Genomic DNA, 22,756 nt, shown 5'->3' on the forward strand with positions numbered 1-22,756 from the left:
AAGAGCCCATTTTAGGACCACTTCACAGGTTTGTAAAACAATTTTTAGGTTCTCCTTGAAAATGGTTACGTGCTTTAGCGTTCATGAAACTCAATATTCTTCTCATACTATACAGGCTGTAGCATCTCTTCTCACTTTCTGTCTGAAATGCTCTAAGTGTCTGCTAAGACTTTTATTTAGGTTTTTAGGCAGTACAACTACAAACCAGTTAAGGTCTTTTTGGATTGCTATTTCTACCTTAAAACAATTATACTGATGTCAACATTCAATTTAGCTACTCATACCGCACTCTGTTTGGGAATCACTAAGTTACAAAAACAACACACGCACTACATCATTATTTATTGAATAACAATAAAAAGGGAAAAAGAAGTAACCTACCTTCCAGCTAGGATCTTGTAGTAGGCAAATATCTGATCAGCCAGCTTGTAGACAAACTGATCAAAGCACAGATTGACCTGAAAAAACATCAGAGTTTCAAATTAGCGTGCATATTTCAGAACAGATTTCAATCTGACAGAGAAAAAAACAACAACACTTTTTTTGGGCAATTTTGAAATGTTGTGTTTGAAGAAAATATTTAAAATCATGTAGCATGATGCTACCAGGAAACAGAAATTACTATTTTTCTCACTGGCTTGGTGAGAAAAATACTAATTTCACTAGTTTTAGCAGCTTAGCAGAAAAAAAATGATGTCACCTCACATACATGTATTTGTTCAACAAAGCTTTCTTTAGTTACATCAGTTGCATTTATGTAACCCTTTTCACAATGACTAGAAATACAGCAACACACAATCTCATGATGGACGGACCAATGACAATAATGAGGAAATAAAATGAACAGAATTTGCTTCAGTAACATGGCAACAGGCATATTTAGAAAAGTGGAATTCTGCAGTGCATCTTCTCCTTTGCATGCTAAAGGTTAAGCTCACCAAAAATAAAAATAAAAAACACCAACAAATCATCCGGGATATCGAAAAGACTACATACAAATTATGCAATTTACCTCAGCCTCTATTTCATCATAAAGGAACTGCTTCTTGAATTTGGTCAGGGCATAGTGTGCACTGTCGTTGTACAGATCCAGAGGATACAGCACATACCTGCAGGGGGTTAAAGAGGACAGTGTTATTCTGAAGTGCCTTCATTTAGATTCAAGAGCCCCTGCAAGAGTGACACAACATGAAAACAAGCTGTCTTTGAAATATGGTTGAAAGAGATAAATGGAATCCTGATGATTTTTTTCAGTTCAGGGAAAGTGTGCCAACCATTATCAGTAATATGTAAAACTATGTATGTAACATAATACATTAAAGTCACTGTTTGCATTGTACAGCATTTCTGCCAATGCGCTTCAAATAACTGCAAAGCTGCAAAAGTAACACAGTTCTCATATTCTACACAGCTAAATAAATATGTGATATCTGGAGAGAAATACAAATTCATTTGAGTTTCATTAAACAATTACTGTCAATATGAAACATCTATATGGCTCAAACAGCGACTGTTTTCAGCAATTTCGGATGAACATTTGAAGAATTACTGCATTTGTGGCTCATGCCAGTTGTTGTGCTTAATGGCTTATGTAAAACCTGCCCCGTATCAACATAATCCTGCAGCAAAGATTTAAAACAGACATGAAAACATTTACGCTTAATCCTAATTTTTGGGGATTTAACCCAGAGTCCTTTCTAAAATGCAAGATAAGAAGAAACAATCACTGAAGTTGCTGAATGCCCCTGAACAACCACGAAAGAAAAAACCCTCACACAGCCGTACATCTGTGTTATCAAATTTAAAGCGCATCATTTGGTTGGTAAAGAACAAAGACATTGTATTGCTTCTGTACTGCTAACCAGCAAATTATATGATGCTTGACATGTAGAAAGCTAAAAATAAAATGACAGATTAACAACTAAAATGCTTAGATGTCTAAAAGATAAAGACATTTTTTAAGGATGAGCATAAATATGTCTGAAATATTTCTATCAGCAGTAGGATTTTAAATATAAAAACATTTTTACTCCATCATAGAAGCCTCCTTGGTCTCTAGGATGTGGTCGGTGAGGATCCACGGCATGGACATCTCAATGGGGAACTGGATCCTGCGACCCATGGTGAGCTCCAGGAAGAACTCTCTGAACCACAGCTGAGAGAGGTCACAACACTGCTGCAAGGTCTCTGAAATGGAAGAAAGGGGGGACAGGAGCAGATTTTAGAAAAAGTCTCCATTTGATGGCTGTTATACAGCTTTCAAAAGGCTACAGGATCTAACTGGTGTTCCTTCTTACCGCTAAAATTGAGCAGATGTGTGTAGAAGAAGGACTCCCGGTGGAACTTCTCAATGTCCAGGATGGTGGGGCCCTCAAGGCTGCTGCGCAAAGTCTTCTTTGAACCGCTTTTGTCTGCAATAAGAGACTCCAGCATTGTCCTCACCATGTAGAGCTGCATATATATATATATACAAAAAGAGAGAAACAATGGAAGTGAAGTCTTGGTGGCTATTACTTGTGACATTATCTGAAAACACCTCATGTAAGTCTGTCCTGCATGCAGTAACATTAATGGCCATGCACAAGCAATTTAGCCTTCGTCAGGTTCTGTGAAGCACTTTAGCGCTAATATTGGTGCAAAAACATCACAGAGAGTTAAAAAGGTCCCCAAATCCTTAAATAGCTTTCTAATTGTCTTTGGTCTACAATTTAAGTTACAAGCCACAATGTCCGTAAGAATAAAGCCTTACTGCGATGAAGACATAACTGATCAGATGAACGAAACTGGTCAGTAAAAAATTTAACTCAGATTTTGCCAAATGTTAACAGGAGCTTCATGCTTTTTGTGGAATCAATGAGCGCCTCCAAAGCAAGAAAGAGTTGTGCTTATGCCCGTAAAACAACAGCAGCTCAAAATTATAGGTTATCCCCAACATGGAGACAGGATGGATCCGAATCTGACGGCAAGTCAGATGAGCCGTCACAGAGTCAGTTTATCAGCTGCAGTTAAAACCTTAGAACCTCAGAAACTTAATGAAGTAGCAATGTTTGTATCTACTGTTTGAAAAGATTGTTTTTACTCCTAATAGCTGTGTTCTAAATTCAGTACAGCTGATTAGCTTGGTTACAAAAGCTCTCCATGTTGCCTCCCACATGACTGAGAATATTGTCTCATCAAAAGTAGACTTTCCTGATCTCTATCATTTACTACTGAAAACTCTTCAGTTGGATTCTGTAAATTCAAGCCACATATATGCAGAAGATGGTTGTTTCACTGACCTTTACCGTAATGCACCTAGAATACAGATAATTCTTGGAAATCACTTGTAAGCTGATATATCTGTGTGGTGTAAGAAATACAACAGAAGCTGCTACCAAGAAACAAAGTGTGATAACATACTTGCACATACGATTACTTTTCAGTAATGCACAGATTATAAAGATTTAAACAGAATCCCACAAGTGCACTCTGAGAAGAATGACTGAGGATAAAACAATACAGAATACAAAACAAACTGGTTTATGATGCAGACCAGCTCTGTCTAAGAGGCTCTTATTATCTCCCTTATCCAGAGGTGAGTAAGCGTTGACATGACGTGTTGCAGACCTGAACTCAAACATCACGTGCTAGAGAGGCCCTGGGAGCTTTATAAGCCTGGTTAATGACGGCACATGAATCTGCAGACCTAAGTCCAGCAAAACCTTCAAGGTGTGGGAAAAGATCATTCGAGGAAAGTAGGTGCAAAGAGTAAACGACGGATTAATCAGCAGAGGCGGTGTGGTTGTACCTGTGTGCTGGAGGGACCCACAGCACGGCGAGGAACCTTAATGTCAAAGCCACCCTTCGGATCTTTTTCTCCACGCAGGGCAGGGTCATTGTGAGGCTCCCTCCCAGTCTCCCAGTCACAGACGGTCTTCCGAATGGCCTGGAGGACACTGCAATAAGAGGACAATTCAAAAACGGTCTTTGCACTGGAACAGACAGTTACATGCACCAGTGTAGCTGCATTCAACTTCCTGTCATTTAGAAGCGTGATAAAGTACTGAGTAAATATTAGGTGGCTGTCCTCTGGGTTGGGCAGCCACCTAACACCTAACCCCTGATCTGCCCTGTCAATGTTTCTGTTTTTACTGCGGTGCTGGATCCAACAGTTTTGATTTTACCTCAGAATGCACCAAAACAACAAGTGGAAGTCTATAATTAGCATGCAGTGGCATTTTCGGCATTATTGGTGTTGTTTTGACAGCGGTGTTAGCCATACCTCTGGATGACATTTTTCTTCTTCTTGATAGCCTGCCGCAGCGGGTCACGCAGAGTGACCTGAGCAAAGTCCTGCAGAGCTGAGTAGATGGTGTGACGGATGGCGTGATTGAACACACTCTCCATGCGCCCCATCAGCACCTGCAGTCCCTTTATCATGGCAATCACCTGACAAACGGACAATACTCGATGAACAACAGGCCTGCTAGTAGTAAAAACACATAATCTGTGTATGCGACATTATAACACACCTCTACAAGGGCAAACTTCTCCTCGCTGGTGTAGTTGTATCTGGTGGCTCTCTCATACTCCTCAGCATTGTCAGGACACTCTTTGTTGGAGTATTTGTCTGTTGGATGAACCAGTTTCCAGGAGTACTGTGGGCCAAAAGTTGTTTTTAAACAGATAAGACCAAACAGAAGTCATCAATATGATTTAAATGATATTCAGCAGAAATTATTAATGTCATGTATGTTCCTCTCTGTACAGTTTGTGCTTCCTCACCACTTCCATGACGTGAGCGCTCCACTGGGAGAGCAGCTGCATGCCCTGCAGGGCCAAGTCAAACAGCTTCCTGTACTCAGAATCAGTCTTTTGGGCTTCTTGGCGCCCTGATCCAGTCACCACCTACAGGGACACAAATTAACACACCTCACTGAATGCACACTCCATACAGCTACTACCGCAACTAACTATTCACTACGATGCAGCAATTGCCTGTTTACAGTTGTTTAAAATACAGCAGCTAGACCGCTCACAAACTCACAAAGAACACCCTACTCCAGTCCTGGAACAATTACGCTGACTCACACTTCGTTTAACATTTTATTGATCATTTTTAAATCTCGGCATGGTCTGGCTCAGTTCTACATCTCAGAACTATTAACCCTTTATTCTGCACCTTCACCTCTCGGATCAGAAAAACAATTGCTGTTAATAATTCAGGCTTAACACAAAGGAGGACCATGCTTTTACCATTCAAGCTCCCCCTTACTCCACCAAGCTCACAATAGCTCAGTGAGTCCCTCAGTTTAAGAAGCTTTAACAACCCACTTGTACAGATTGGTATAATATTTTCAAATGCCTTTATTAATGTTATTATTTTTATTGTTGAGACAACGTTGTGTGACTTCGGTTTGCAAAAATAAAATGTGAGCTTAAAATTGTGATATTTTATCAACATCACTATTCTACATGTCTCATTTTAAATTTAAACAGAAGTACACCATTTACAAAAAACAGAGTCTATTTATAAAAAAGAAAAAATTCTGTACTCCTCCCTGCAACTCTGAAACACAGAGTGACTCCGCTGTGACCAACAGTCATGTGACAAAATGTGGGGACTTTCTGGCTGAACTAGGCTGAATTGCAGGCTGTGTTTAAAAATCTAGAAGTAAAATATCTATGATATGAAGAGATGCCACTTTTTCCAGTGTTGCTAATACTTATGGGCACTGAAAAAAAATCTGAAAATGTTGATTCCAGAATTTTTTATTTGTTTTTTTAATAAAATAAAGAGGCAAGTTTTTTGTTTAGGATTCATAGCATTTTAAGTGTATCAAACTGCAAAAAGACATTTTGAGGTTCCTCTGCCATGGCTGTGTTGTTTCTATAGAGGTGCAGGATTTTATAATGCTGTGAACAATGAGACCATAGAGAGAGACACCCAAAAACAGCCTCAAGTTCAGAGTGCTAATAATCTGTAAAAACAGGCAAAAAGGCCAAACTATTCAGCAAATCTCAGGAAAAAAACTGCCCTGATAAAAGTACTTCTCCCCCTCTCAATGTGTCCTCAATGCAGTTGTGATCTACAAGTTGAATTTCCATCTAAATCACAGCGAGTTATGACCCCAGGAAATCCACTGAGGCAAGACATCTGCTTAAAAGCTTGTTACATCACAGCTGAGAATTCAAATATCCCTCACATAAGGAAGAGCTTGTAAAGCTTACTTGCAGACAGAACTGTCAGCCTGATGGTGAATGTAGGGTAGGTTTCTTTTTCTTTTAAAATGGGCTCATATGAGATACACTGCGGATCCACTCTTCAGCGGTTAATCATTATAATACACATGCTTCAAATGATGAGCACTAATCACCAGAGGAACATTTGAGTATTGCACAACTACAGGAATCCACGCTAACCTCGCTGTTGCTGTAGCGAGCCAGCTCAGAGATGAAGCGCATGTGATCCTCCCTGATCTGAATCATTTGCTCACAGATGTTGTACTGGGGGCTGCTGGATATAGATGTGCAAGTCCATCTGAGGAGGGGAGGAGAGAGGGAAAAAAAAGTAGAGCGAGGACTGTAGAGATATATTCCTGCCAAGAAATTAACACATTCCAACACTAACAACTCACCTGGATTTGTTATCTTCAAAGTGAGCGCTGGTCTTGATGTAGCGGGACAACTCGATCTGCATGTCACCAAACAGCGGGACCACCTGGAGTTGCTGTGAACGCCAAGAACCCACAGATGTGTATTAATATCATAGAATATCATTGCAAACTGTGGTAAAATGCAACAACCTTTAGCAGATGTAGTTAAACAAATGACAAGAAGGAGATGCACACAACTCAATGTAGAAGAAGAGTAAAACATTTAATTTTCTTGAATAAGTTTTAGTGTTATTTCAATTAAAGACTTAAATGTTGAGGAAAACCTACAATGAGATTCAAATTTCAACAAAAAGTTTAATGGTTAATCAATTACTCTATTAATAAACGGACAGTAAACTCACTGTTTCAATAATTTTTCCGCAAAAACAGCAAACATTAACGTGCTTCAGTGTCTCAGCTCTGAGCATGTGGTGTTTTTCTCCATTTCATCATCACTGAGAAATCACTTCAAAGTGTAACAGGTATTTTCCATGGCTTTCTGACAAACATCTTTGACGTGGATTCAAACTCCTTTGCAGATATTTTTAATTCGACTTTGTCAATAGACATACATGTTGACATATCCAGGGCATAATTTTTCTAAATGCAAGTCACATTAATGGCACATGTTCCAATTATTTAGTTATAATTAACGGCATTAATAATGTTCACTGTACTCTAATCACACTTTAGAAAAGTGAACATTCATTGTAGAGCCGCTGGTATAAAATATAGGTGCCAAGCCTCATTTTGCTGCTTTTTCTGTTTCTTTATTTATACCACATCTTTTTACATTTTGCCTTTATTTAACAAAAATCATGACACATTTTCAAACGAGTCAAGACGTTATATTGTTATGCACTTTATAGATGGTATAATTTGCAGTCGTCTGTACCTTGAAAAACTTGTCAATCTTGGTCAGGTTAATTCTCTTCTTGGCATCGAGTTTATAGATGTTGCTGCTGTTTCCATCCATAAGGTACAAACCAAATCCCATTACCTGAGGAAGAGCAGCAGTTACATAAAAGATGTCCACTACTGTCAACAATGCTCCAGTAAATTGTTTACGATGAGAGGGGCTATAGGTGCACAGCATTACTTACTTTGAGCAGCATGTGTTTCTCGCTGGGAGTCAGGTACAGCTTGTTGTCATAGTAATCGACACACAGGTTGACGATGTCTGCCAGCAGCTCTTCGTATCCGTTTATCACCTCCAGCTGCTGCTGCAATGACTGGAAGGAAGAGATGATTGAAAAATAATTCAAAATGTACTAGTTTTTAAACAGATTGCCGCTTAATTTCAAACTCATTTCAACATTCTGTGATATTATCCTGGCATTGCTTAATCATAGTCTTAAGAGCTACATAAGGAGAATAAAAAGAGTAGTAAAGCAATTTATTGTAACATTGGTGTCATTCCTAACAAGAATGAAAATAGTGGCATTTTCTAATTCATAAACATTCACAACTTATAAATCAACAGATTAATGTTGCGTATGTTTGCAGAAATACTTGTACATATAAAATTATTTAGGTTTTACAATGTCTCACATATAATATGATGCCCTTAACACAAACCTGAGTGATTTTGTTGTGGTTTGCCAGGAACATGGACAAGTTCTGAGACTCCTGAATGGATGAAGGTTCAGACATTTTTCTGAGGAACTGAGCAGCTCTGAGCAGGAGAAACAAACAGTGCTTTAGAAAGAAAACATTAAGTACCTTTATTATAGCAGTCTATTAGCATTAGGGGGAGAGATGTGAAGGATGAGTTATGAAACATGATGCTCAAATTTTTTGGAATGAATGCAACTTATTTTGCCATTATCTATGGTGCACATCAATAATAAATGTCTGTAAATCACAGAAAACCTTGAAAAGGGAGCTCCTTACAATTGTAGAACTTGTTGAGGAATAATCTAGTTTCTATTCAAAGACCTTCTCTTGTGAGGAACAGAGATTACAAAACTCATAAATAAATCATATCATACAATTTCAGTCATGGAAGATACTGCTTCTAACCACGTGAGCACACTTTTTTTGTGTCATGTCACTATAACCCTACATCGAGATTTAAGGAAGAAGTAGAAGTATGTTTTTATGGTTGTATGTTTATCTCTCTGCGTCATATCTGGGCTGCGTTATCTCAGTGCTTTTATTTCCTTTAAAAAGTAACGGCTGCAGTAAACTGTATTTGACACCATGTGCTGATTGAACTTCTCCATTAGTCCACTCTTCACATGCTTGCCAAACTGTCTATGGGGATCCATACAGAATGCAGATCAATCACAGTCTGTTACACTACTACACAGTGAACAGTTCATTAACATACAAGTGTAGTTTCAAAACGGCACTTAAAAAAATTTCATTTGAAATATTTATGTTGTGCTATCAATATTTTCTGGCATAACTAAGTTTAAAGATGTCCATCAATATTCTTCCTATATTCCTGGACACTCTCTTCTATCCATCCTGTACAGATTTTTAGCCAGTTCCCCTGTAGACAGACAGACAAAAAGGAAAAGAGACAGAAAATGGTTTCTAAGTGTGCTGACTGATGCTGCCCCCTAGTGCCCGTAGTGGTAACCAGCTGAGTGAATGCATGCAAGTTACTCTAAAAGCTACTGGGTACCGTTTGTATGCCGAGTGGTCGTTCTTGACGCTGCACTTCATGTTCTTCAGCTCGTCGAGCACAGCGAACATGTTGATGAACTTCCCGAGGGTTAGCAGATACGCCTCAGACACAAAATCCTTTCTGCGCTCAGTGTGACACAGACGACGGACCTCCCCACAGAAACGGTCGATGGCTGTGCGCTGCATGAAAATAAATTCTACTGTTCATTAAAAACCAAAACTATTGCTAGGCTTCATCAGTAGGCAATCAATGAGAGAATCTGCTGATTAAAAGCGTGATATTACCTGAAAGTACATGAAATTCATCAGCTTGGTGACTTCAGGCTCCAGGACCTCCACTGTCTTCTCATAGATCTCCACTCTGTTCGGCTGCTCGTTGCATTTCACCTGAGAGAGAAGAAAAGCAAAAAGATATGGAAAAACTGTTTAGGGCTGGAGAAAGTGAAATGCCAAAATTGAATAAAAGATAAGACAGCTTTGTTGACATCATGAGGGTATTTCCGGGCTCTGAACAGGGCTTTGTGTGGTGACTACACATGCGACTAAACAAGATCAGTCTACATACAGTAAAGATAAAGAAGCATTTTCTGGCCATTTCTAACCATTTACCTCAAAAATGCCCCTTACACTTGAATTAATGGAACTGTATTTAAAAAACCTCTTTCAAATGTTTGGACTTTTTCGTGATTATTCATTATTTTCATTTTGCTGCTGGTAATTTTCTCTTTGGCACTCTAAAACATTTTTGGGGAGGTGTCACAAATTCCTCTATGCAGGAACATTGTGGCTGAATCTAACAATTCTATTATTATCTATTAATCTGCATGGTATTTGCTCTGAAGTAATAGTTCTGTCTTTATATGAAATTTGTTAGAAATGTGTGCTATCACAATTTCCCAAATCCAAAAAGTGAAATGCCAACAATGAAAATTTCAAACAATTTTCTACCATCACAGAGCAACAAAAAGCAAAAAAATCGGAAATTTAGATAAGTTGAAACAACAAATATTTGTCATTTTCTTGGCATGGAATGAGCACAGGTAAAAAGTAAAAGAAAAAAAAACAACAACTGAGTAAAACCTGGCAAATACAAACTTGGCAAAAGACTAAAAGAAATGTGTAGATTCTAGAAATGGCAGATTGAAATGTTTTGCTGATCTACAAATTGACTTGTAGACTAGCACGAGTCGATTTGTCACAACACAAGAAGTTGCGATGTGAGCAGATGTGCAGTGTTTACCTGTGGTATAGCACGTGAGCAGCTCCTCCAGGTGTAGAGCATGATGGCGTACTCCTGCCCCTCCTCCAACATGTCATTCTGGTTAATAAATCAGTGACAGTAGAGATTAAGTCACTAAATCGTCGACGAAAAAAAATGATTCCAAAGTAGCACACATTTTCAAAATAAAAAACCCTTAAAAGCACACAAGGACTAAGACATGGATGGACCATTGTCTGTTTTGTAAGTCATTTACTCTCGGTGGGTGGTGGAGAAGTACATCAGTGCTTTAATCCTGCCCTGCCTGAAAACAAAGAGCTGTTTGATTCAGACTCCAAACAATTACCCCCTCACTAATTAGACACAAAGCTCCACTATTCCTGTTAGGAGACGGTCCAAAGCACCCGTTTGTCCTAAGGCAATTTGCTTCTGGTCTTGGATCCTGTGTGTCTCCTGCTAGACAATACCAAATGTTGTGGAAGGACTGGCAAGCCTCTAACCAGATCCTGTTTCCAACAAGCCTTTGACCCCATTCTGGTGAATTTATTTTTCCCAGCATGTCATTACAAAGGTGAGACAGGCAGGAATGACGCGCACACTGAAGCGCTAATGAGTGATTTCCCAGAGACGGGACTGGTGTACTGTACCATGCTGGAGTGGACGGTGGCCTGCTCGATGTATCTGGCGATGCCGGTAACAAATGCATTCCGGTCCTCAAAGTTCGTGTTAAAGTTGGGCTGCGGGAAGATGGAAACAAAACAAAAATGCTCACAATAATGCAACAAATCAGTTGTCTTTTTGTCAATGAAACGAATGTAATCTGCCCAGCAAACAGATTTAACGTACCAAGTGTCGGTAATTTAAGTTGGACAGAACGGTGGAGTCATTAGTTAACTGGTGCATGTAGCTGCACTCTTAATAATAATAACAGAATGATTACTAAAGATAAATGATATTTCATTAAATAAACCCATTGGAGAATGCTACAGTAGATAATGCAAATTATTACTATAAATTGTGTTTGTCTGCTTTCTGTTCCTAGCTCCCTTGTTCTCGCATTGGTTGATGATGGTTTGTGTATTAAGTGATTTATACAAGATCTTTTTGCATTCAAAGGAACTAATAATATTAATCCTTAACATATCCAATATTATTGGTGAATATGGGGTACATGATGTCTGCAAGGAAAATCTTCCTTTTTTATAGAACACATGCAGAAAAGGATGTAATTTTTTAGAAAAATGTGATCACATAGTTTGTCCAACAGTGAACTCTACGACTTCGTTGTTTCCAACTCTGTCTGCAGCACATGTAGCACATGTAGAACATGTAGAACATGTAGCACATGTAGAATATGTGTCACAGCTGAGCAGACAGCAGTGCACAGTCGTAGTCTAGTGGTATCTTTACAGAAAGTCCTTTAGCAGTTTGTAAATTACATTCCTGGAAAGTTAATAAGCAATGACCCCATCATTTTCCCCTTTCGATTCAACTTTATTTGTTTTTGGTTGTAAATTTGCACATACAATACAATTTAGCGTATATGTCTGCTGTTGAATCCGCCATCAAACATCAGAAAGTGCTGTATCTAAAGTAGCAGAGGATGTGTGTATCATTGTGCATAGATTAGACAGCGGTCAAACGCACTAACCTGATACATGACCGAGGAGGGGAGGGGCTCGATGCATGGCTGCTGGTCCGGGAGCGGCAGTTCCTCCAGCAGGTCCACGTTGGAGAGAGCGTCCTCTAAAGTCACTGTGGACGCCATGCTGCTGAAAAGGTCAGAGAAGGGACAGGTTTACAACTTCTGTTCAAACCACAGGAACCATACTGATGCCGATATAAAACTAATGTATGAACAGCTGCCTTTGTACACAAACTGAATAGCAACAATCAACCATGATTAATAATATACGGTCCTCCTAGCAGTTAACAGGCTCTTGGCATCAGGCATGTGTAATGTTACTATCACCAACATCTTAGCGTGTGAGCATGCCAACATTTACTTATTAGCACAACACAAAAAAGTAGGACTATTTCGCTGGTAGCACCGATGCGACCGACTCTCTTATGTGGTCCCAGCTTCCACTTTGTCACAGGCAAAACATCTAACCATCTGCTTATCGATAGATACTACAATTTACCCATGTTCTCTTAATGCCCCACTTTGCAGGCTGTGGCAGAGGTTGTTAGGGGGCTGCGGTGTGCTCATTTAGGTGTGTGCCCACAATGACTTAAAAACAGTGAAACAGGGCGTTCTAATGTCAGATTTGTTCCAGATGAAACCAAGTGATATTTTCTACATGTGTTGTTTTCGATGAGCAGAAAAACAGCGCATGTAGGTGCACCAGCTACCAATCGCACCCCTAAAGCCACTTGAACATTTTGTGTTTGAGAACAGCAGACACTGGAGCTCGTGCTTACAGGAAAAGACTCGAGTGTGTCGCACAAACTTGCAGCTGCTTAGCCTCGAGGCAGCAGAAAGGCAACCAATCTGAACTTCAACCTAAAAACTGCAAAAAAAACGTACTTAAAAAAAAAAAAAAAATCACAAAAAGATGACCAAGGTTGTACAGTCTTGTGTCGGACTTTCTTTTTCAGACAGACAAGGTCAGTCCATGCGATCATGACCTCCAGACTTGACTGTGTGTCCTGTACTTCACTCCAGTATCATTGAGGCAAACATTCAAAGGCTTCAATTAATCTGAAATGATGCTGCTCTGCTTTTGCCTTGTTCCAGTAGAAGTGACCACATTAGTCCAATTCGTGCTGACCTCAGTTAGTTTTTGAATTGATTTTGACATTTACGTACACAGCCTGGCACCAGCTTGCATATATGATCTTTCAGCTGCTCATGAGACTGATTGCTGTTTGAGATCCTCAGACAGGAACCTTCTGAGTGTTCCTACATCTCTCCTTGTGACCAGACGTGATCAGGCCCTCGCTGTTCATTTGCTTAAGCTGTGGAATTCCCTCCCAGAGACAGGGAACTTCAGTGTCTTCTTTTAAAACATTACTGCAACTGAATACTCTCAACAATTCCTCTAAAGGAGCTTTATAGTTTGGCCAGGTTCCCCTTTGTGCAAACATCAGACTGCACAATGCTTCCTGCATAAACAGCCTCAGTATCAAGCAACAAGGTCAGTGCTGAATCATGACCTCAGCACTGCTGACAACAGTGCGACATCTACCTGGCTTTTGCTTATTCATCTGGCCACTTTTTTTCTTTTTGTTACCCCATTCATTTGGTGATGGATTTGTATTCCCATCAACATGCCTGGATGCATTTTACTGGCATCTAGTTCATTTATAGATGTGTAAATAAAAACCTTAATGCACTAAAGTGAATGTGACTTAATGGTTATTTGTGGCTGTTTTAGTGGTGGAATGATTATGCTATTTGTATGTGAAGAGACATTGCAACATTCTGCAGGGAAATCCCTAACTATAGAACACAACTGCAACAGCATGATAATTCCGTACTGCTTTTTATTTTATGTATTAATTAGCATCAGGTTAATCATATAAATCCATTCTTTTTAATAGAGCGGATATATATCCTGTAGTTGTCCTGTAATCTCTCATTTCTCAATGTTCTCAACAAAATGAGACGAGATGTAAATAGTTCAGTACTGCATTAGTAAGTGTTACGGCCTGGTATGGTTTCAGTCTCACTCTACTGCTGACTGCTGACTGTTGGACATCAGTGACCCTGAACGAACAATCAAAAAACCTACTGCAATCAGAACTGACAGCGAGTCAAACAATCCACAGCAACAAACCAGTAACACAAAAGCCTGGCGGTCACTGCGTATACAGGATCAGGGTCAGATGGGGTCACTGACCTACTCCTCTGCAGATGAAAGTACAAACAGCAGAGAATCTATACACGTAAACAACCCTGTATGATTCTGCATTCCAAGGCTAATATTTATTTATGTCTTTGTCAGCACTCAAAAAAGGCTCACTGATCTGCTCGGTTTGACTGTTTTCTTGTGAAATCCCCTCAATTAGGGAGGTTATATGGTAAAAATTAAAGTTCTCAGAGGGGGGTTAAAACTTAAAATTTCATTTTAAAAAGCTTTACGAGCATTCCAATATCCGTACTATCATACTATGCCAAAAAATTATTTTGCATGGCCCAATCCATAGAATGTCAAATGTAGCATACCAGAAATACCAGGATGTCCATCTAGTAGGATTTGCTGTATGCAAGCCAGCATGCCTTTCTGTCTATTCTGACCCACAATCTTCTGCACAGCTTCTTCCCATATGTCAGTGTCTCGAGCGAGACTAAACAACCCCAGCATGCACAGACAGATGACAGTTCATTTCACATTACAAACTGCGATGGTCAAAGCTTTAGGCACAACACCATAATAAAATAGTCTCTCCCAATTGTATGCATGCTGCATGACGCTGCAGTATGCACACAATTGGGACTACGGGCAGTGCATGCAGTATATACTTGGTGAAGGAAGCTGGAGTACATATTTCAAGTAAAAAGAAAAATCTTGTGAACACTGACGTTGTGTTCCACATAAGTGTACGCTTCTTCATATTCCTTTTCAGACATGTAATATTTATCGAGGCAGCTATTTCTTTAAGTGTTCTTTGCTCATTTTGTTATTTTTGCTTTATTTTCTTGCTTGTTACATGCTCAAATTTAATTAATTTTACTCTTAAAAAAATGTCACAGGACATGGTTCTTTTGGTCTGGAAACTGTTCTGGCAAAAAACAGAATCAGGGTCCCACCCCTGTGACTCATAGGATATGTGGTTATTGAATGCTAAGAAAAGAATCATCATTTAATCTTAGATTAAAGTGCCACCCAGTGAAGCTGTGTAAGTAATGTAATCATTCAACTTCAGGAAAGTTGATAAAGATATTAAGTTGGAGATGCTGTTGGACAATAGGAGTAAATCTGACTTTTTATTTAAGAAATATTTGTTTCATTTATCGTGAAACACATACATAAAACCTAGATGACCTAATACAAGCCGAGGCATGCACTCTACAAAGATTTCTACCGGGCATGTGTACTGTGGCCACCATCCGTGACATCAGAACATGAAGGCAAAAATGTTGGTTAGCTCTTTATTTGGTGGGGTATTTTTAAGGCTTCTTTGCATTAACGACATATCAAAAGAAAGGTTTGTCCTGGGACAAAGAAAAACTCTGGGAGGGCTACTGAATTTCTATAGATAGCGCTTATTAGTTCTTGGATTGAAAATGTGTTCTGAGTTCACTGAAGTTCTCATGCTAACGCTTTGAGATGCAGCATAACAGTGACAGAAACTGATTTGTCACCTAAAACACAATGCATGTCAGTTTCTAAGTGTGGAGGGTGGCACATTTCCTATCATCTTGGTGCTTTTTGGCACATAAATCACACAGTGACAGACTTCTTGTATTTGATTATATTGAATGAATTGTGATTATATTGGGTGAAAAGTGTAGAAATTGCAGCCCCTTAAAAAAATTACCAGCATTTTATAAACCAAACAGATACAGCAATTATATTGAGAAGATAACCAACAGTTTAATCAGCAATGAAATAATCATTACTTGCAGCCTTATAATTAGGTGGGTGGAAATATTTACGCTGGCTCTGAAAGTGCACAGTGCAACAACAAATTTTATTTAACCATAGAGCCAAGGAGTATAAATAGGTGTGGTTAGTTTCTAAATGTAGTTAGAGTAGAGAAGGAAGTCAGATGGGAAGAGATATGTAAAGCACAGTTCCAAACATTGCTCATTAATGAATTATGCCAAACTCAAAAGTGAACTGCAAACAGTTGGCTAAGCAGTATCACAACTACACATCAGTCATCAAAACCTGACAAAACAGGGAACTGTGAACCACAGACACTGAGAGCATGTGATGCTCTGTTGACTTCAAGAGAAGGACAAACTGACACTAAACGTGCAGCCTGATGTCCAACAAACTGAAAATTAAACATTTAAAAAAGACACACAGTTTAACAACTACGTTTTATGCTTAGAATCTTAATTTAGGAGGGAAAAAGCACTAAGCGGAAAGTGCAGCTATTTTTGAACCTATTGGTCAACTTTAACTCTGAAGAGAAACCATGTCCAATAATAAAAAAAGGAACCTTGGCGGCTTTTGCTGTAGTGCACAGTTCCTGTTACAGAGTCTAGAGCTGTCTCCTCTTCTAAGAGACAGGCAACAGACACATTAGAAAAGTCACGCGTCTTTAAGTGTTAATTTATTCTGCCAGGTTGCAGGCTCTTACACCGACTGCTGAAGCTGCACACCATGTGTTTGCAGGACACACTGCGTAATGACACAGTAAGGAGCTTAAACCAGCCTCAAATAGGTAACCTTAGTGAGCCAAGCAGAGGTAAGCACAAAGTAACCACCAGGCAACTGCACTGATCATAACAGTAAGAGTTCACTTCAGATTTTTAGCATTTTTAGAAATCATGCAAACATAAAGCAACAACAATAACCAACGGATAAAAAGTGTAACGAATTTAACAAAAAGAAGCAAAAGAAGGGACCACACTCTGCCATAGAAACAGTCTCTACAAATACTATTCTCAGTAAGGTCTGAGAGCTCATCTCTACCTGTAAGACGACTAGGGCATAGGACAAACATTAAAAATCAATAAAATCGATTTAGAAAAAAATCTACAAATGGAAGTTCTGAACAAACTATTTAAATATCAGCAAAAAGTGTTAGAGAAATGGCCATAACTGAATATCATCGTAAACTGATAGACGGTTTTAATATATCAGTAAAAGTAATTTATAGACAGTTGGAAGAGTTGGCAAACCCGAATCAAAAGCTAGATTGTTGAAAAATGTACAGAAAATATTAGCTACAATTTTCTAATACCTGAAAAACAACTTGCAAATAGCTCAAATAATTAGCAAAAAGTAATAGATTAACTGTTGAAATCGTTGGAAATGTTTTTTTTTTAAAATATGGATGAATGTTAAAAAAAATAGTTCAAAATTTTTTTCGAACAGCCAAAAATAATGGAGAAAAAATTGTTGAAATAGTCAAGTTACCAAAGACAAAGGGTAAATTATTGAAACAGTTAAAAAAAAATGGATGAATGGTCGAATTTGCTAACAAGAATAACTGAAAAACAGCTAACATAGTGAGCTAGAACATAGGAAACCGTTAGCTAAAAGTAATAAATGAGTTCAAATAGTCGGCCAAGTTCAAGGCTAAATGATTGAAATAGTCACTTGAAATAATGGATAAATGGTTTAAAAGACAAAAAACGGATGATAAACAGCTGAAAGAGTTAACCAACTGAACTTATAGGCTTCACAGTCAAAACACAGACTTACAATCCAGCATTAATGGTTTGCACGGTTAGCTAAAAGTAACAGATAAACATATCTACAGTAGCTAAAAATGATAAAGTCGAAATAGCATAAAAGTAACTGACACAGCAGTAATATTTAGCAAAAAGTAAACAGTTCAAACATTTAGCTTTAGCCACACTACGAGCTAGACGTGGGTAAATTAACCGAAACTTTTTTAATCAAATCTGGGCTGTGGTGGTACGTTAGACAAAAAAGCTGATTGAATCAAACAAACTGGGTTATTGTTTATAAAGTCATATTCCTCGGGAGTTTTTACAAATGCATTTTTTCCTATATTGTGAAGATCGTCTAATTGCACCGTATATATCTTAAAACCTCAAGCTGACTTTATGCATGGCTGGACACAAGTGAGATAACTGGACATATTTTTTGCATAAGCATTTGTGTAAAATAATCTGTATGTATGCAAACAACGGTAAAGCAACATTATTTTTAAAAAGGGGAAACATCAATCTGTGAGAGAGCAATGTTTGCGAAGATAAAATGCAGCTGCTGATGACAAGATTAAATGTTTTGTTAAAAACGCATACCAGCAGATCACACTCTCAAAGATCCTGTCGCATGTAAAGAAGGAGGAAACCACATAATTTATGCTTCTCAAAGTGAGAAACAGAAAAAACAGCAAGATTATATCCCCTACAAAACATCCACGTGAATCATGGCAACCAGAAAACAGAGAACAGTTCCAATGAAACCCATTTGTGACTTCACTAGCTAGTTGTGTCAAACCATGCCAGCCTGAAGGAAGTTACAGATGTTTCTCTAAGTAGAGGTGTGAAAACTCGCTGTTTCAACACCTACTTTGCAAGATATCAAAACCACAGTTACCGCTTATCAATGCAAAACTAATCCCCATCAGTCAGTGCAAATACATGACTTCACTTTTCCAAAACAGCAGTGTTTACCAGGGTTTTTCCAGCATAGAGAACTGTTTGGTGTTGTAGCCAAAGGAAAATCACCAGTGCCAAAATGACAAGAATCTGAATATTAAACAATTAACACACATCTGTAACCACTTTTGTTTACTGATGTTTCAATAAAACAAGCATAGTAGACATTTCTGTTCATTAAATGATCAGAAACAACAGTAAAAGGCATAAACTTCGGTCAAACAATGTAATGCAGATTCATTGATTTCACTTTGTATGAACTGATCCAACTATCATGCAGTCACTCCCAAAAGTCCATTCTGAGCCAGGAAAACCCCTGTTCACTCCACATTACCCTACTTCCCAACTACTCAGTGGTGCATATTTCACTCTATAGCATATACAGTATAATCTTGAACCCAAACACATGTGCTTGGTCTGCTCGGAACACAAACAAGTAAATTAATGAGTCATGTACATTTTTACCATTCACTTCCACACCATTCAGCCAACCTGTTGTATTTAGACTCAGACATCTAAAGGGAACCTCCATCTGCAAATGCTAATTTAGCATAAAAAATTACACAGAAAACCATAAAGTAGTTTAACCTTTTAAAGCAATACAACAAATCTAAAGATAGAAAAATAGTAACCCACTCAGTTTCAGTGGCTTCATCGGTACCACTTGAGGTGTGCCATTTTCATTTGGGTTTACAGTGTGTGTTAAAGAGAAACTGAACCACAGAAAAATAACTCCACCGCTTTCACCAAAATTACAGATGCGGTTTTACCGACGGTATCTTCATGCCTTCCTTCCTTCCTTCCTTCCTCCCTCCTCTTGTACCCTACAAGCTAACACTGATGAAGGATAACTAAAGGCAATAAATAAAATGCACCAAAGCAAAAATCACTATTTCACAACATACATTTGTATTTGAGTTGGTCTCGATTAAGGCCGCAGATAACGATGATTTTCTGGTAGATTAATCTGCCAATTATTCTCTCAACTAATCGAGGAGCTGCTGGCTCTACACAATATCAGCAAATGATGAAAACTGTCAATCAGAGTTGTTTTGTTTTATCCACAACCCACACGTGTTCAGTTTAATTACAGGAAGGAGTCAAGAAACCCCCCCCCCCCCCCCCCCCCCCAAAAAAAAAAAAAAATTGAAATTTTAGACGTAAGGTTCAGGGGATTTAGACACTTTTTCTTCAAAATTTACTCAAATCAATGAATCTGTTAAATGATCTGGAGATTAGGTTAATAGTTGGCAACTACTCCATTTATGGTTGCAGCTTCTGACTGAATCTGTCATTTGAACTTTCTGGTTCTGCAGTGGAGCAACAAAACAATAGGAAATGTGTCACCCTCCTAGATTAGGATCTCACTTGCATTGTTTTAAAGGTGGTACATCAGTTCAATCAGAGGTACAAGGAAACCATCATCAAATACTTGTGTGACATACACATTTTCTACTGTTTCAAAAGACCATCCATGTTGGGGTTTACAATGAACAACTGTGCTGGAAATGCAACACCAGGATGGTTGGGAGTACCATCAAGTCCTTAAATGCAACAGCTGTCTTGACTGCTACATTAATTCCCAGCTAAAGATATTAAGTACACCCCAAAGTATTTAGGATTCTGTGGAAAAAAAGGTTTTATACAACTGCATTAATACAAGGAAGCCATAAAAGTACCATACAATCCAGCAAGCCAATCAACATTTTAACAATTTTTGAAAAACGAATTACTCAGACTGATGAAACGATTAGATGTTTGCTCTATAAAATGGTGGCAAATGTTGATCAGCGTTTCTTAAAGTCACAGTTGACATTCTCAAATGTCTTCTTTTGTCCCTGACCCAAAAATAGTCAGATTACTGTTACAGAGTAGTGACAAAGCTTGAAAACAGAGAAACTGTATAAACCAATAAATGACTTGTTTGGGTCTTTACATTTTCAGAAAAGGATGCAGATCAGTATATCCTTACCATAGCATTCTAATTTTTTATTTTTTGTATACAACCCAACAATGTTCAGATTACGGTGATACAAGAGTAACAAAACCAGTAAACATTCAAATTTAAGAAGCTGGAATCAGAGAATCTTGACTTTTTTTCATTCTCATACCGATTAATCTTCAAAATGTCGAAATATGGTGAAAACTGTAGAGGAGTGAAGAAGCCATCAACAAACATTCATGCAACGTACATATTTTCTATTGTCTGAAAAGGCTGTCTGAGCTGATATTTACATGGAACGCAACACAAGGATAGTTGGGAGGACAGTCGGGTCCCTGAACGCACCAGCTATCCTGGTTTGCTACAGTAATTCCCAAAAGAACCAACTGAAAGGAAAAATAAAGGAATAATATGAAAACATTCACCTTAACGTTTTACACTCGCTGAAATGCAGTTAGCTTGTTTGTTAGTATGCAACTTTGACGTTTTTTAAAGTGGCTAACTTCAATCCTACTGCGGCTACCACACCTGGCGGACACACAACTCTCCGCTCCATGTGCTAACTTGTTTAAAAACTCGTTGGGAATTGAATCCAGAGCAGAAAAAGTTTGATAAAATCGTTATTTAAAAGTGGAAAAGCCCTGCCTCCCACCGTGGTAATGGCTGTATCCCTGCTCCGTGGCCCGAGATTAGTCACAGCTCGGGCCTGTGATCCAGGAAAACGGCTTTACGGTGAAACAAGCCTTTAAAACTCTTCAAGCTAATTAATATCAAGTCTGTTTGAAATTAAAGTCTGGTTTTAACTTCAACGACGCGCTCAAAAGTTCAAAACGATACACCCAAAAACATGCAGCACAACTTTTTTCTATCCGAGTTTTGGAAACACACACTCTCCGAGAGCAACTTCGCGATCAATCATTTCAACTCACCCTGACTTGATCGGTTAGCAGGGACAACTTGAGTGTTTCTATCCGCCTCTACTGCTCCATGTAGCCGGAATGTTGACCCAGCAAGTCCCGGGTTTGGACGACTCCAAAACCGACTACTTTTTCCCTGTCGTCGGCCTGAGGAATCTTCCCTCGGTCGGTGTTATTATCATGGGCGGGGGAGAGCAGCCGAGTAGGGAGTTCCTGTCCCTCAAACAGGGAAACTCGGCAGGAAACTACGCTGAGAGCTGCAGCTGCGGTGCTCAGCCTCCTCCACTAGGGCAGGACGGAGGGATGGAAGGTGGCGGCGGAGGAATGTAACCTGCCGGCGGGTATGGAGGCCGATTAGTGCCCGACCCTCCGCCCACCCAGCTGCACTCTGGATGAGGCCCATGGGCCCGTGTTTGCAAAAAAAAAAATTCACTCAAGAAAATTTAGCAGTTATCCAAAATCTAGTATTTTAATAAATAGATCGATAAACAAAACAATTGTACAGTCACAACATTTTTTTAAAACGTTGTCCATACCACCAGATAGCAAATGTGAAGTTACATATATATTATAGGTTTCTACTTTAATTTAATTTACCCTAACCTGGCAATAGCCAGATTAATAATTGTGTAGTACTTGATAGTACTCCACAATATCAATCTGGGACCGCTCCATGTAAATCCGTTGGGAGGAAAGAGGCACGGATTGGACAATGCAACAGTATGTCCCGCCTCTGACAGGTTTGTTTTTAGCCAATCGCGGGATCTTCACAACGAGCGGAGCCAATTGGTAGATTAAACTCTTACCAAAACCCATAGGTAAAAAAGCACAAACATCTTTACCATCCAGAAATGCGCAAAGCGCCTCTCTTCCTTCAAAGAAGCGATAGGAGATTCAGCTAAAACTGACTTAATAGTAGCAGCTACACAATCGTTGTCCTCTGTGTGTTTGTTTTGATCTACTGGCGCTTGGTGTCTTCTTCAGACCCAAATATCCCGCCCCACACACGAATACTGCTGTTTGATTGGCCCGTGCCAACTTGGCTCTGTACGAACAGTGAATGCGGGAGCAGTGCAAGATGGTTTCTTGAGAGATTTGTGAACTCACAAATATCGCGAGAAATCAACTTGCTGGCAAGGTTAAATTTACCCC

At 39.0% G+C, this 22,756-nt stretch overlaps 1 protein-coding gene across 2 annotated transcripts in view; it reads right to left on the bottom strand.

The window, feature by feature from the left end:
• The window catches only part of cyfip1 (cytoplasmic FMR1 interacting protein 1), a 37,879-nt gene extending 15,978 nt beyond the window's left edge, over window positions 1-21,901 (bottom strand). Inside the window, exons 1-19 of one of the 2 annotated variants that reach the window (XM_051947171.1) lie at window positions 21,617-21,901; window positions 12,140-12,257; window positions 11,136-11,225; window positions 10,510-10,587; window positions 9,555-9,656; window positions 9,268-9,449; window positions 8,214-8,310; window positions 7,739-7,867; window positions 7,531-7,635; window positions 6,618-6,709; window positions 6,403-6,520; window positions 4,765-4,887; window positions 4,512-4,637; window positions 4,262-4,428; window positions 3,788-3,935; window positions 2,298-2,451; window positions 2,031-2,187; window positions 1,013-1,109; window positions 382-458 (exon numbers count right to left, since the gene is read on the bottom strand). In XM_051947171.1, coding sequence (XP_051803131.1) covers window positions 382-458; window positions 1,013-1,109; window positions 2,031-2,187; window positions 2,298-2,451; window positions 3,788-3,935; window positions 4,262-4,428; window positions 4,512-4,637; window positions 4,765-4,887; window positions 6,403-6,520; window positions 6,618-6,709; window positions 7,531-7,635; window positions 7,739-7,867; window positions 8,214-8,310; window positions 9,268-9,449; window positions 9,555-9,656; window positions 10,510-10,587; window positions 11,136-11,225; window positions 12,140-12,256 — 2,159 coding nt within the window. In that variant the 5' untranslated portion in view covers window position 12,257; window positions 21,617-21,901. Of the gene's footprint in view, window positions 1-381; window positions 459-1,012; window positions 1,110-2,030; window positions 2,188-2,297; window positions 2,452-3,787; window positions 3,936-4,261; window positions 4,429-4,511; window positions 4,638-4,764; window positions 4,888-6,402; window positions 6,521-6,617; window positions 6,710-7,530; window positions 7,636-7,738; window positions 7,868-8,213; window positions 8,311-9,267; window positions 9,450-9,554; window positions 9,657-10,509; window positions 10,588-11,135; window positions 11,226-12,139; window positions 12,261-21,616 lie in introns of both variants that reach the window. The other variant, XM_051947170.1, reaches the window with a different exon arrangement.
• Between the last annotated feature and the right edge of the window lie 855 nt (window positions 21,902-22,756).

The sequence above is a fragment of the Acanthochromis polyacanthus genome, chromosome 4, assembly GCF_021347895.1.
Source record: "Acanthochromis polyacanthus isolate Apoly-LR-REF ecotype Palm Island chromosome 4, KAUST_Apoly_ChrSc, whole genome shotgun sequence".
Lineage (NCBI taxonomy): Eukaryota > Metazoa > Chordata > Actinopteri > Pomacentridae > Acanthochromis > Acanthochromis polyacanthus.